The sequence below is a fragment of the Bubalus bubalis genome, chromosome 14 (assembly GCF_019923935.1).
Source record: "Bubalus bubalis isolate 160015118507 breed Murrah chromosome 14, NDDB_SH_1, whole genome shotgun sequence".
In the NCBI taxonomy this organism is placed as follows: Eukaryota; Metazoa; Chordata; class Mammalia; order Artiodactyla; family Bovidae; genus Bubalus; species Bubalus bubalis.
In genome coordinates this window covers 16228923-16243207 of record NC_059170.1, presented here as the reverse complement: position 1 = coordinate 16243207, position 14285 = coordinate 16228923, and the positions used below count along the sequence as shown (strand labels likewise).

The 14285-nt window shown below is 38.3% G+C and overlaps 1 protein-coding gene across 5 annotated transcripts in view; it reads left to right on the top strand.

Annotated features, from left to right (window-relative positions):
• Positions 1-13950, top strand: part of RALGAPB (Ral GTPase activating protein non-catalytic subunit beta) — a 90628-nt gene extending 76678 nt beyond the window's left edge. For all 5 annotated transcript variants that reach the window (XM_006051749.4, XM_006051748.4, XM_025263479.3 and 2 more), the window contains 6 exons: positions 2209-2331; positions 3830-3966; positions 5366-5474; positions 6236-6314; positions 9212-9360; positions 9862-13950. In XM_006051749.4, the coding sequence (XP_006051811.2) occupies positions 2209-2331; positions 3830-3966; positions 5366-5474; positions 6236-6314; positions 9212-9360; positions 9862-10055 (791 nt within the window). In that variant the 3' untranslated portion in view covers positions 10056-13950. The remainder of the gene's footprint in view (positions 1-2208; positions 2332-3829; positions 3967-5365; positions 5475-6235; positions 6315-9211; positions 9361-9861) is intronic.
• Positions 13951-14285: the final 335 nt, after the last annotated feature.

The following is a 14285-nucleotide window of genomic DNA, read 5'->3' as shown; positions in this document are numbered from 1 at the left end:
TTAATAATTGTATCATCTTCCAAACATTTTCTGTTAATATGAGGAATAATTATGTATGTATATATATAAACATGTATGTTATATACATACATTATGACAACTAATATAAAATTAATGGCTTACTTATCATAAAGTTGGTAAGTTTTTTATAGTGGGAGTGAACAAATTCCATTTTCTATAACAGTATTATAATAAATTTAGATTATAGCAAACAGTAGTTTCCTAACAAGTATACTTTGTCTAATATAGTTTTTCTACTAGCAGGTATGTTTTTTAGACTTTGTGGCTATCATTTAAGGTTACACTGTTAGGACATGATACAATAACCTTTGTAGTAAACAGCTGACTGAGAGAGTCATACACATCAATGCAAATCCTCCTGAGGAACTGTAATCAGGATAGCAAGTATAAGTTTAATCTTAAGGCCTTTGCCCTACCTGGCTGGAGCTTTCTGTTCCAAGGGCTCTTGAAATCACTGGAAAGTTAATAATACCTCTCCAAAGTGGGGAATGCCTGTATCTAGTGCTTTGAATTAGCAGAGTTCCTCTGTCAGCGAGATTATGCTCTTAAATTTCCCATTAAATACCATTGTGACTTGTGACATAGTTTTCTCCTGCTTTCAACCAAGGTTGAATCAAAGTATATGAGAATGTGCTCTAATTTCAATTGCCACATAACCTTTAATAGTTACCCTTGAGTGTATTTATCAACTAAATTCCCACAAGTAGAATTGATCAAAGATTTGCACATTTTTCAAGTTGATAAATGTATAAATGTATCACTTGGATGCTTAAGGTTGCAAGTAACAGAAAGCCTGACCCAAACTGGGCTAGATTTTGAAGGTCATTTATTGCCTCATATAACTTAAAATTCCAGAGATTAGTGTACAGTTTTATTGCCATTTGATCAGCACTCCTGCTCTATTTTTCTGCAGTTTTCTTTTAGCTCTGTTTTCCATGTGTTGGTTTTGTCCCATCCTGGCTTTCCTCACACTGCAAAAAGGCCATTCCAGGCTAAAACCATTCACATACCACACTAGTCTAAAGAGGAGAGGTTAGCTGGGTCTCAGAACGTCCCTTCTCCCAAAGCCAGAAATACACAGTGTTTAGACCACCATGAGCCATTGCTGTGGCAAGAGAGGTGGAATGACCCTGAGAGAGAGATGTGAACGAGGAGGCGGGAAGAATGAGTGTGTTGGGGCAGTAACCACAGTGTCTGCTATGGTAGACACAATGCCCGCCCAACATCTGAACCAGGAGCCAGCACCTACAGCCCATGCCTGTTTTTGTAAGTAAAGTTTATTGGCACTCAGCCACACTTGTTCATGTATTATCGGACTGCTTTCACACTACAACGGCAGACTTAAGTAGTCATGGCAGAGACCATATGACACACAAAGCTTCATTTACTATCTGATCCTTTGCAGAAAAAGTTTGCTAGACTCTGGTCTAAACTTCGTTTGCCACCTCCTCACCAAATTAGGTGTCTTCTGATCTGTTAGGTGAGGAGTTTTCTATTTTTAATTATGATTGAGTTTCAGCATCTCATATTTTTATTTCTTAGCCGAGAACTACTTATTTCCTCTTCCCAATTTTTTGTCAGGTTGTTGGTCTTTTACGTATTACTTGTAGGGCATTGTGTTCATTTTAATGGAGAACTATACCAGCTCTCAAGAGTGTTATTTTGCTTAATTCTATCTTGCTGACTTAGAGCAGATACTATGATTAAAGCTGCCTGTACATTTTCATATTATATCACTGATCACTGGAGAAAATGACACAAAAGCAAAGCTGAAGAGCAGCAGAGAGACCAAGGACAGCAAAGCCTGCGAGCAAGCGTGCACACATGCAGACATCTGCCCCACCTCCCTTCAGAGGGACTGGGTGGTCTCTCTTTTAATTACTGTTACCTCTTCCAAAAAGACTATTCCCTGAATCTGCCTGATACACATGAACTAAGGTCCTGCTAATCAGAAGTGATCTGATTTAGTTTCAGCAACTGTGAAATTAAGATTTTATGGTTTAAAGTTAGTGTTAAGCCATTTAATGAACATTTATAGTTTATTCTTCCTACACATTATTTATGTTGGAAATGTACCTTCTATTTATTATCACTTCTTATTAACTGCTACAGTTAAATTTCATGTAGCAGGGTGATACTGGTTTTCCCCGCTTTTCAGAGCACTGATGTAGTGTTTCTCATTCATAGATGAAGTGATTTCCTCTGAAGACGTTGGGGCTAGCATTTTCAACGGACAGAAGAAGGTGCTGTATTATGCCGATGCCCTTACGGAAATAGCTTTTGTGGTTCCTTCTCCTGTGGAGTCCTTAAGTAAGAGAATTTTTTTATGGTGCTGGGTTTTTTGTATGGAACAATTTTGTATTCACTGGTTTGTGCAGTATTACTGCACTGGGAGAGATTCTGAAGTCATCTAAGACATTCTTAAGCTTTGAAGACATGATAGCTTTTAGATTATGCAGAGGTATGGGGTGTTAGTTCCTCTTAACCAAAGGAAGGTAGTGAAAGACTAGAAGACTGACCCTCTAATAATAATTTTTAAATAGCAAAGGAGATCCACTTTGACCCATTTTTTAACTTTCTTTAATGTGATTAATTGGACTTCCCAGGTGGCTCAGTGGTAAAGAATTCACCTCCCAATGCAGGAGACGCAGTTTCGATCCTTGGGCCGGGAAGATCCCCTGGAGAAGGAAATGGCTACCCACTCCAGAATCCTTGCCTGGAAAATCCCATGGACAGAGGAGCCTGGCGGGCTAATGGGGTCTCAAAAGAGTTGGACATGACTTAGCGACTAAACAACAACAAATCTGATTAGTTTAACTGATACATAGAAGCCCTGTTTTTCAGTTTATTCATTTCTCTCTCTAATGAGTGAACCCCCACCTGCTTCCCTCTTTCCATGTGAGAGCCTTTGTATGGAACCCCAGAGAATCCTGCAGTTGGAGGCTCTCATGGTGGTAACTGCCTGGTCTTCTAACACTGAGGTGGAGAAATTCCAACCTGGAAAAGGTGGCCATCAAGCATGTTCTTCTCAAGGATCAGGAGTGATCATTACTTCTCAGTCTGAATTCTTAGTCTTATTTTGCCTTGAACCTTTGCTTCTTGCAAATTAAGTACATTACTTTGTGCCTGACCAGACAGGAGATGGAAAACTTGACCTTTTCCATGAGACCATCCATAGGATGGGATGCTGCACATCATGCTTTCACATTTCGCATTTCTAGGCTAATGACTTTTCCTGTACCCTGCTTTGGCCGCCTCTTAACCTTTGTACTTGGACCCTTGATTTTGCACTTGAGGTTCCTCCCTTTCTCTTCTTTGGGGCCAGTTGTGTCCCTGGCAGGAGGGCCCTTCCATGGTCTAGGTCAATGTCTGAGCAGCTGTTTGCCTTCATGTCAAGGCTGTGATCTCCTGCCTTAATTCCAGAAGCCAGGCCCCAACCATCCTCTGTGGACTGAGTCCATCTCTGGTGTCTCTGGCCCAGCTTATTTGCACCAATTCAGTAGAGCTGGAGCCAGCAAATTATGGCACACAGGCCAAATTCAAAACACTAAGAATGTTTTTTGCATTTTTAAAGGGCTTAAATAAAATAAAGAAGAATATGCAATAAAGACCTATATAGCCAGCAAGCAAAGCCTGAAATATTTATTACTTGATCCTTTACAGTAAAGGTTTGCCAACCCTTGCACTATAAGCAATGCTTTGCTTAAGTAATTTAAGTTGTACTGTTAACATAGCTAGTTTAATAAACACGTTTGCTCTAACGAAGTAGTAGATATTTTATTTATATATATTTTTCTTTACCCTATAGCTGATTCATTGGAAAGTAACATCTCAGACCAAGATAGTGATTCAAATATGGATCTTATGCCAGGAATACTGAAACAGCCATCCCTGACACTTGAGCTTTTCCCTAATCACACAGACAATCTTAATTCCTCACAGAGGGTAAGTCACTTTGTTGATTAATCTCCAGAAATTTGTAATGAAATGGAGGTAATTAGGTAATTACAGAATCACACCTGAAAAGCTTTTAACTTTAACCCAAAAAATAATTATATCTGTACTAATTCATTAGGATCTTAATTTTTTAAAATCAAATTTTCATGATTTTCTTCTTTTCAGCTTGCAACAGATGATTCACTCTAATTCCATCTTTGTTGCTTTTTTCTATTTAGTCATTTCGATTCCATGCTTGGTTCTTTCACCCATTCCTTCTCGAGTATAGGTTATTATTTGGTCCCTGAAATATCCACTAGAGGTACAATAGTATGTATTTTATAGCATTAATCATGCAAAATTCAACTTCAGTCTGACAACACACATGATAGCATTTTGAAGAATAATCCGGTGTATGAATAACTGCACCGAGTGAGGTGGCACAGCGGCTACTGCAAGAAGAGAGCATGTTGGTTTCACACTTTTTTCTGACCTTATCAGTGGATGTTACGTCATTGTCTTTGTTCTCCCCTCGTGTTATCTCCTAATCCTTACTGGAAAATGACCAAGTCGTAATTAACAAGAGTATAGGATCAGTTTACAGATGTAAGACACTTGATATAGAATAAATAATAAAGACGAAAGAAGTGTTGTGCAAACTTGTCTGAAGCCCTTCTTCCATTGTAAAGAATTTTAATTTGGACCTCTCTACACTTAAAATTATTTTTAATATAAGTATTTGCTTAAAAGAATATGGGAGGGGTTTCACCTTTACAATTGATTTAGGAAAAAAAGTTAGCTTGTATAAAACTCTCTGAAGTAGACTGATTTTGAAAATCATAAGTTGCTCCATTTAAAAAAGATTTCACAGAATACAGTTTGGAGAAGAGCAAGATCAGCAAAGCACAATGTTTTTATTTACCACATACTTTGCAGACTACTCACAAACTAAGGGGAAAAAAAAATTTTGTATCATTATCTCAGTAGACAGAGGAAAAGCAGTTGACAAGACTTCAACACTGGAAAGATCCCCAGGCGGAGCAGTGATGTTACTCTGATGGAAAAAGCATATTACCTTCTGGTTACAGAGATAGACTCCATCCTCTTAAGTCCTCATTAAGACATAGTATGCAAATTTTGTTTTTATTAATGTCAATTATAGTTGTTCAGTATTGCTTATCTTTTTTTTATTTGAATATTTTAGACTTTCATTGCCTTGTTCTAGTTTGAGACTTGATAAACAGAAACCAAAGAAGGGCTTTTTTGAAAATGTATTTTATACTGTTTTCCGGAAGTGACTTCCCATGACCTGATCCTTATGTCACTGGATAGCTTGATGAATGTATGATTGTAGTTTTATTAAGCCAGTTTTTTTTTCCCCTCTTCTGCTTTTCTCTGCCTCATACAGCTCAGTCCCAGTTCCAGAATGAAGAAGCTGCCTCAGGGTCGCCCTGTGCCTCCCCTTGGACCCGAGACAAGAGTTTCTGTAGTCTGGGTGGAACGCTATGATGATATAGGTATTGTGCAAGGACTTTGTCCATAAACAAGATTTTGGTAGGATGACAATGACTTGCTGAATGTCTAAAAGGAGTGGCAGCATAGGCCCTATATGGTGGCCAAGAGCTGGGACTGGAGTTCAGGAAGCTTGGGTTTCATTACACCTTAGGTGACTAATCTGTTAAATGAGTGACTCAGCACTTAATTAGTTCATAGTTGTGAAGATTTGATGGATACAGAGCTTTCAGATCTTCTTGGTATGGCAGATACTGGTTTCTGGCCACTTGGTCCCACTTCATGTGGTTCCCAGTCACCCCAGGACCTCTGGGAAGGGGAAGGGAGTTCACCTTCCTCACCCTCTTTCCACAATCTTGTTTCATTGTAAAGATTAATTGGTCCTTAGGGATTCCGCTATGAATATGTTTCTCATGATTTTTATGTAAGCTGCATAAGAACATTAGAAATGTGTATTTACCTTAGAATCTCCTTCAGCTCAGAGTTCATAGGAAAGTGTAATGGTTGCTTTCTAACACTTCTAAAGCTCTTTCTAAGCCCTCGAGGACTATAGATTACATTCTCTAAAAACTCTGCTTTAGATGAACTTTTCTAAAATATGCCTTGATGGATTTTTTTTTTTTTTTTTTGATTTGTGAGGAATATTTAGGACTACATGTTTTAGGAGAGCAAAGTCCATATATTTGTTGTCTGCTATGTAAAGAGTTTAGGAAATTGAGTTTTCTTGAAGGGAGATATTGAATGTAATGCCATGATTTTCTTCCAGAAAACTTTCCCCTCTCAGACCTGATGACAGAAATCAGTACTGGTGTGGAAACCACTGCAAACAGTAGCACTTCTCTGAGGTACTCCCTTACGTGGCTTGAAGTTTATCAATATTGACTTTAAGCATAGAGAAAGCTATTTTTTATAATATGGTGGTTCTAGTTTAATTAAGAAATAATGACTTTTATGAAACAAAAGGGATGAAGACAGTAAGAAGTAAACATAATTATGGAGAAAGAATTAAAAAAGTTTGTAGATAAATGCACAAGGTGATCAAATTAGCAAGGATTTTTAAATGGCATAATTAATTGCTGTTGTACATTTATCTGAGGCAAAAAGAAAGATGGAAAAGTGGAGACAATTAAGTATTAATGAAGAGTGATAATAGAGTAGCAATATTAGATGGAAATAATGGAGTTTAACTGGTCAAAACATTTGGATAGATAGCAGTTAAAGTATCCTCATCCCATGAGCTATTTAATGGAAAAATATTTCTAAGTAAAGCAGGATACTAACTTTATTATAATATTAAGATTTTTATTTTAGCTGCTCATGCACAAAAATGGATTAAAAATAGAATAGTAAAAATGTGTCTGTGCAGGCTTTATCATCTCAAAGCTTTTTGCTTGTCTTGTCTTTTGTTTAAACAAATACTTTATATCAAGCTTAACTTGATATTTTAGCTTTGATAAATAAATAATAAATTAATTAATATTTAAATAATAAATAAATTAGCTTTGATAAATAAATAATATTTAAATAAATAATTTAAATATTAAATTTAAATTATTTTAATATATATTAAATATATTTATATATTATTAAATATCAAAAAGTAAACATATATATTTAATATATAATATATATTTATATATTAAATATATTAATATACAATATATATTATATTTTTATATAATTTATATATAAATATACATTTAAAAATTATTAAATATATTTATATGTTAAATATATATTAAATATATTAAATATTTAAATAATATTTACATAAAATATTTTAGCTTTGATAAATAAATAATAAATTCCTTCTATTTTCCCTGTTCTGATTTATATTGCATATAAAATGAATTTAGTCTAACATTAGAAAGAGGGTTTATTTTAACATTCAGTTCAGTTCAGTCTCTCAGTCATGTCCAACTCTTTGCGACCCCATGAATCACAGCACGCCAGGCCTCCCTGTCCATCACTATCTCCCGGAGTTCACTCAGATTCACGTCCATCGAGTCAGTGATGCCGTCCAGCCATCTCATCCTCTGTCGTCCCCTTCTCCTCCTACCCCCAGTCCCTCCCAGCATCAGAGTCTTTTCCAGTGAGTCAACTCTTCTCATGAGGTAGCCAAAGTACTGGAGTTTCAGCTTTAACATCATTCCTTCCAAAGAACACCCAGGGCTAATCTTCTTTAGAATGGACTGGTTGGATCTCCTTGCAGTCCAAGGGACTCTCAAGAGTCTTCTCCAACACCACAGTTCAAAAGCATCAATTCTTCGGAGCTCATCTTTCTTCACAGTCCAACTCACATCCATACATGACCACTGGAAAAACCATAGCCTTAAATTTCCAGAATAGGGCAGATCATTCCTAAAATTTCTGTTTTTTATGCCAAAGTATGTTAATGCAAACTGCAGATTTTCTAACATTCTGAATATCAGTATGCACCTCTGAAAATTAATACTTTTCAAATAATACTTTTCAAATGTATAAAGATAACGTTATCAGTAATAAAGTTAGTCATAATTTCTTAATTTCATTTGGTAGCCAGTTCATATTCAAATTTCTCCATTTCCCCTAAAATAGTCTTTGCAGCTGGTTTGTTTAAACCAGCACGCATTTCAGCCTTGTGTCCGGTACTCATTCCTTCAGTCTCCTTTAATACAGAACAGTCCTGTTTTTCTAACTCCTTTTTAACCTTCTTTTTTGACACTGACTTGCTGAAGAGACCAAAATAGATTTCATGAGGTAAACTTTACTTGAACTAGTTTAGAAGAGAACTTTTAAGTGTCTTGTACTGTTTTTTTGGTTGTTGTTTTAAACTTTTTAGGTCAAAAGTGCTATAATATGTTTGAACTGTAAAATTTGTATTTTACTAGTAGTTTAGCAAAGTTTTAGAGTTTGTCTTACGGACAGAATTAGTATAGGATTGATTGTTATTAGATGTCTTGAAAAATTGACTCTCTGTTGCTTTGGCCAAAATCACTTTAGAAAGAAGGCTCATTGTGTTGCAAAACAAAAACAAACCAAAACCCTGACAAATAGCATCCAAGAGTTACATGGGTATGTCCAGATGCATTGGCATATCCCCAACACATGTGTCATTCAGTCTCCTATGGGTGTGGTTGCTTGCCTTGGCACCTGTTGCCTGTTCAGGGGCTTTGAGGGCTTTGGCTGTGTCAAGATTCAGCCGTTCTTCACCTCTGCTGAGGAGGACACCTGCAACTGCCCCAGACTAAGGTGCTCCCAACCTCCTTCCCCAGCCCCTAAAAAAGTTATATCAGGGCTTCCCTTAGTGGGCCTACGCTACATTCCCACTTGCTCTGAGGTGCTAGTCTTCAACATGGTAGAATTTCCTGCCCTCTGGCCAGCTCCATTTTTGTTCCCTGCAAGGAGGAGGAACTAAGTGAAAGTCCCGCAGCTGGCTGCTAGATTGGTTATTCCCCACGATGTATTTTTCTGGCCTTTCCTTCCACCCTGTGTCCCCAGTGGTTTTCTAAGCACAATTTTAGGCCCTTTTTTTGGTCAGCTTCAAAAGGCTAACCCGAGTGATGGGCATGTAGGGCCAGATGTTGGTGGGGGGCTTCCACATGGCCTCCCAGGAAGAAGAGTTCTGAGCAGACTGATCACTTGGCTCATCTAAACACTGCCTGGCAGTATTTCCCTTGGTATTCTTGTATCATGCATGGGGGACTAGGATTACAGCTCTTGAATATCTGGAGTAAAAGGAGTGTTCTTTTCTTTTCTTAAGATCCACTGCTCTTGAAAAAGAAGTTCCTGTCATCTTCATCCACCCTTTAAACACTGGATTATTCCGGATAAAAATTCAAGGAGCCACTGGAAAATTTAACATGGTCATCCCTCTCGTGGACGGGATGATTGTCAGTAGGCGAGCGCTCGGTAAGCCTCATATGTAGCTGAAGGATTGAAGTTTCTTTCTTTCTTTTCTTTTTATTTAACATTTTTATGAACCAGAAAGAAGTAGAAATAAGGAAATGGTAATATTACTTAATAGGTCTCACATGTAGAAAATCCTCTGGCTCTTATTTATAAGAGGAAGCATGTTTTGTTCTGTTTTGAAGTGTGCTTCAATCTAGTAAGTACCAGAAGAACTGTAATTCGCAAACTTCCAGTATTGGAAAATGAATATAGTTTGTTTGTAATCCAGGGCAGGAAATGGGTTGTCAGGCTAGAGTTTGATTCTGTTTTTCTTCATCATTGTGTTTCTTTTGACAGTTTTATCTTACTTTCTTCTGACAGTTTTTATCTGTCTCTGTGAGGAGTTTTGTAAATGGAATTAGATAGTTTGAGTTTGCCAAAAATAGTTCACTTGAATACTTATAGTTCACCTAGCTACCTGTTTATTCACATTGATTTGAATGAAAACCTTCTGTCTTCAAGGTTTTCTGGTGAGGCAGACTGTAATTAATATCTGTAGAAGAAAGAGACTGGAGAGTGACTCCTACAGCCCACCACACGTCCGCCGGAAACAGAAGATCACTGACATTGTCAACAAGTACCGGAACAAACAGTTGGAGCCAGAGTTTTACACTTCACTTTTTCAGGAGGTTGGACTCAAAAACTGCAGTTCTTAGACCACTGTCTGTCTAGGACTATTGAACTCTAGTTTGGGGCTATAATATCAAAGCGAAGCAATTTGATAGGCGATCACTGTAAAAATAAATCACTCCCCAAGAGCTTACTGTTTAATCACCAGAATAGAAGAGACACATTATAAACCCATTTGAGAGAAGACTTTTTGGCTTTCTAGTGAAATGGGCTCCCAGACACAATCATATTCCTGCTGGTAATGATGATACACATTTTAGCCATAAACTTTTCTTTCAGAAGTGACAATTTTACTTAAACACAAGCCTTTTGAGGAGAAAGGCTTTTATGCATCTCAGTTAAACATGTGCATTGGTAGTCTCAAATTTGCAAATTAGCAGTTGAAGATAGTTTTATACCTCACTTTTTAGGAGGTTGTGTTAAAAATTAAAATCTGTCTCAGAATCATCCAGGACGTTTAAAAACTCATGTTGCTAGCGTGGAGGAGAAGGAGGGAATCTCAACTTTCTGCTCACTCGTAGGTCCAGTTGTCATCCATCTGTCATCCAGCAGTCATACTGACAGAAAGGAACAGAAGTGTTTTTGCTCAGTCTGATATTAAAATATTTCATAGTTTCTCTCCAGATTTCAAAAAGTTATTCTCATCACTGCAAAGGTCTGTCTGAAGGCCTCAGTTTCTGGGCAGCCCAGGAACGGATCTGAAATGGAGGCATGGTCTGGTCCTTTAACGGGGATACAGATGGAGTTTGTGGAGTTAAAAGTCACAAGTGACACCTCCCCCCTCTTCATTATTGTCTAGCTCAGAGACAAAACGACAGGTTAACCGTTTGTAATTCCTTGGTAATTTCTTGGTTAAATATTAAGAAATACAAATTCATAGCACAGGTTTAAACATTGTTTGGTTTCATCCCTTGTCTCTTATTTCAGGACCAAGCAGGAAACTGCAGTAGTTTATGAAGGATTCTAATTTGGGGTTCAGGAAATAGCCTCTCAACGCTCCTAATTCAGATCTCTCTCAGAGAGCTACTGGATTTCATCATAATTGACAAACATTAGTGACCGCCCCCTGGGGTGGCTGCTTTTAGAAACAGCTGTTGTCATATTTTCTGGACTTTGCCAGCTGAAGGCGTGACAAATCCCTGCCCAGGTTTTTTAAATACTTCTGTTACCTCGCTGCTACTTTTCTGCCAGGGATAAATGTTTTGAGGTGGCCAGACCCAGAACATCCTTACAAGGATTCCTGTTACAGTGCTAGAGTGTACACTGCTCATTTCTCCTATTCTTATGTTTATTAAGAATAACATAAGAATATTTATGTTATTTTCTTTTTTATTAAGGTTATTTTGTGCTAAGAAGATAAGTGACATTTAAAAGTCCAAAGAGGAATGATCACAATTGTGTAAGGGGTGATTTCCTACTTGAACTCTGATGTCAGTAGATTCTGTAGGTCAGGACTATAGTGGGCTGTTTGGTTCAATGTTTTGATAGTTTACTTAGAGGACAGGGGATAGTATAGGACCTAACTCCCAGTGCAGATATTTCTATTCCAGAAGTATATATTGATATCTAGGAGCAAGAAATGTGGGCATAGCAGCTCTCCAAGTTTGCCTCACCTTTTTTCTTCATGTTTGTTTTAAGCTCAGGTAAAGGTAACCTCCTCCTTCTATGACTCCAGTTTCCATTCAGGGTATAACATTTGATTTTCTTTTTAATCTGGGCAATAAATTGATATTCCCAGATGGTAGCAATGGGGGAGGGGGATGTATGATTAGTAAGTTCTACTCTTAAATTAGTAGCCCAGCTACTAAGCTATAGAGTGAGATTTAACAACTTTCATGGAAATTCCAGATTGACATTTCTTGGGGAAAAAAATGGGCCCTTCTTTCTAATAGGTGTGGGCAAAGAAGGCTATAAATTAATGTGCAACTTGTAACATTCCAGAAGCTAAAAATAGCTGGTGTAGGTATATCTCCACAGTGTGACCCTTGAGATGACACTTTGACCTTTGGCATAGTTCTCCTGTCAGGAGAACGTACTGTGGTTGTTCGTGTTAGTGGCGGGTTTCATGATGCTTCAGTTTGCTCTAATTTGTCACAGCTCTTTGTAATTCTAATGGCTTTGATAAGTCAGTGAACAACTGTGTTGAGTACAGTTATGATCTGGAAGACTCTGTGGTCTTCCAGGGAAGACGGGATGGATTCAGGGCTGTGCTGCTCCCAGAGGCATGAAACCCCAGTATATACAGCACAGAATACAGGGTATGCAACACCTCGTCAGGTGCTGGCTCCTTCTGCTCAAAATCACATCTACCTAAAAAGGGAGTGTGGTGAGGACCCTTAGACCTTTCACTAGTGTGGGTGTGAGTTTCATGGTCACTGAGATCTCTCAACTGCCTTTGTAAAAATCACTTTGAGTAGAATAATGCCAGAGGGGCATATTTAGTCCCAAGAATAACCTTGAATAGTCCACTTGATGTTTGCTAACAGAGGTTCAGAACCTTTGGGGGGTCTTTGGCTTGAACAGTTCGGTTGCTGCTGTAACAGGTGAATGAGGGCATGGATGAATGTTGCATTTGGTGACAGGGAATGTATTACCCAAGGGACAGAGGCAGGTAGCCCCTCGTAGTCCCTTCTCACATTTGAGGGCAAGGGGCTTTCTCCCCGTCTGCCTGAGAGCACCAAGGACAGTGAGGAGTACTTTTGCGTTTTCCTGTTCAGCCAGCTCTCTTTTTGTCCAGTGCTTCCTCCTAAGACCCCCTCCTATCCATTGGCCCTTTGACTGGAATCGTTACCTGGTGGGTTGACCCCCACTCCCTTCCTGGCAATATATACACAACACGCATGCACGCTACCCTCCATTTCCAAGTCCTCAGCTCCCCTGAGGCAGCCCTTTGGACTCATTTATAAAACAAAATAGGTCTTTGGGCCAGTTACGTCAGTTCCTACAGGTTGCACATGTGAGGCTTCATGAGTGGTTACTTCCTGTATACACCGAGGAAACATTTATCGAGTTCTGCAGAGTGATTTTTAGAGAAGCAGAGTCTTCAAGAGTACTTAACTTGCATTGGAAGGTAGAACTTTACCCAAAGAAAGTGGAAGTCAGCCTTGCTCAAAGACATGTTTCGCACTGGACAGTAAAAAAATGTATCAGAGGTGATTTGACACTCCTGCTGGTTGTTCTTCATTCAGCATTTTAAAACCTGTTCTGGTTATATTTTTCCAAAAAAGAATTGGTTTATATGTTTACATAAAGCGGTAAGTTGTGTTAGATGGTCTGTTTTAGGGATTTCCATGACAACCTCTTGTCCCGAGATGGAGAGATTGGAGGTAATCCACCCATTTAACGTGGAATCAAACCGTGGGTTCTCAGCAGCAAAAGAAGCCATGTACTGTATAGTGTTTTTCTCAGAATATCAGCTCATGTTTTTTCAGATGCTTTTCTTTTTTTAACGGTGAGGGAAAGGTATAATTTGGGATTCCACAGTGCCTTGCATACAGTAGGCGCCCAATAAATATTTGTTGAAGCAAACCGAGTTTCCCAAGTCCTTGTCTCTTGCAGTGACCAAGAACATCTTTCTCCTCTGAAGGGCTTGGCAGTTGTGGCTAAAAAAATAAACAGTATCATTATTTGCTTGAAATCATATACACAATTTGTATGAATTTTGGTATGTTGCCAAGACATGATCTTTTTCTTATTGTATTTTCTGTAAATATTTCTGGCACTGAACTGTAAAGTAAAGGCAAAATGTAAATACGAAGGTGTCCGTGTACCCTCGCCTCCTGTGTTTCCTCTTCGTCGGTTAGGGAAGAAGGCCCAGAGGCTTGTTTGTATTTATGCAGACCCTTTGTCCAGAAGAAACCATGGAATATTGAATGTAATACATTTAGTCAATTAAATTTTAAGGAGATTCTTATCTAACAATGTCACGTGTGCTTTTGGTTTGACTCTTGCATAGATGTTCTTCAGAATTTACATCAGTAGGTTTTTACCCTGGTTTTGTAGATCATCATGAAATTCTCAAAATCTGAAAATTTTTATTTACTTTCGTTTTTTTAATTGGAGGATAATTGCTTTACAGTGTTGTGTTTCTGCTGCACAACCATGCAAATCAGCTGTATATATACATATATATCCCCTCCCACTTAAGCCTCCCTCCCTCCCTCCCCCCAGCGCACCCTCTAGGTCATCGCAAAGCACCGAGCTGAGCTCCCAGTGCTGTACAGCGGCTTCCACTCACCATTTATTCTACACATGGT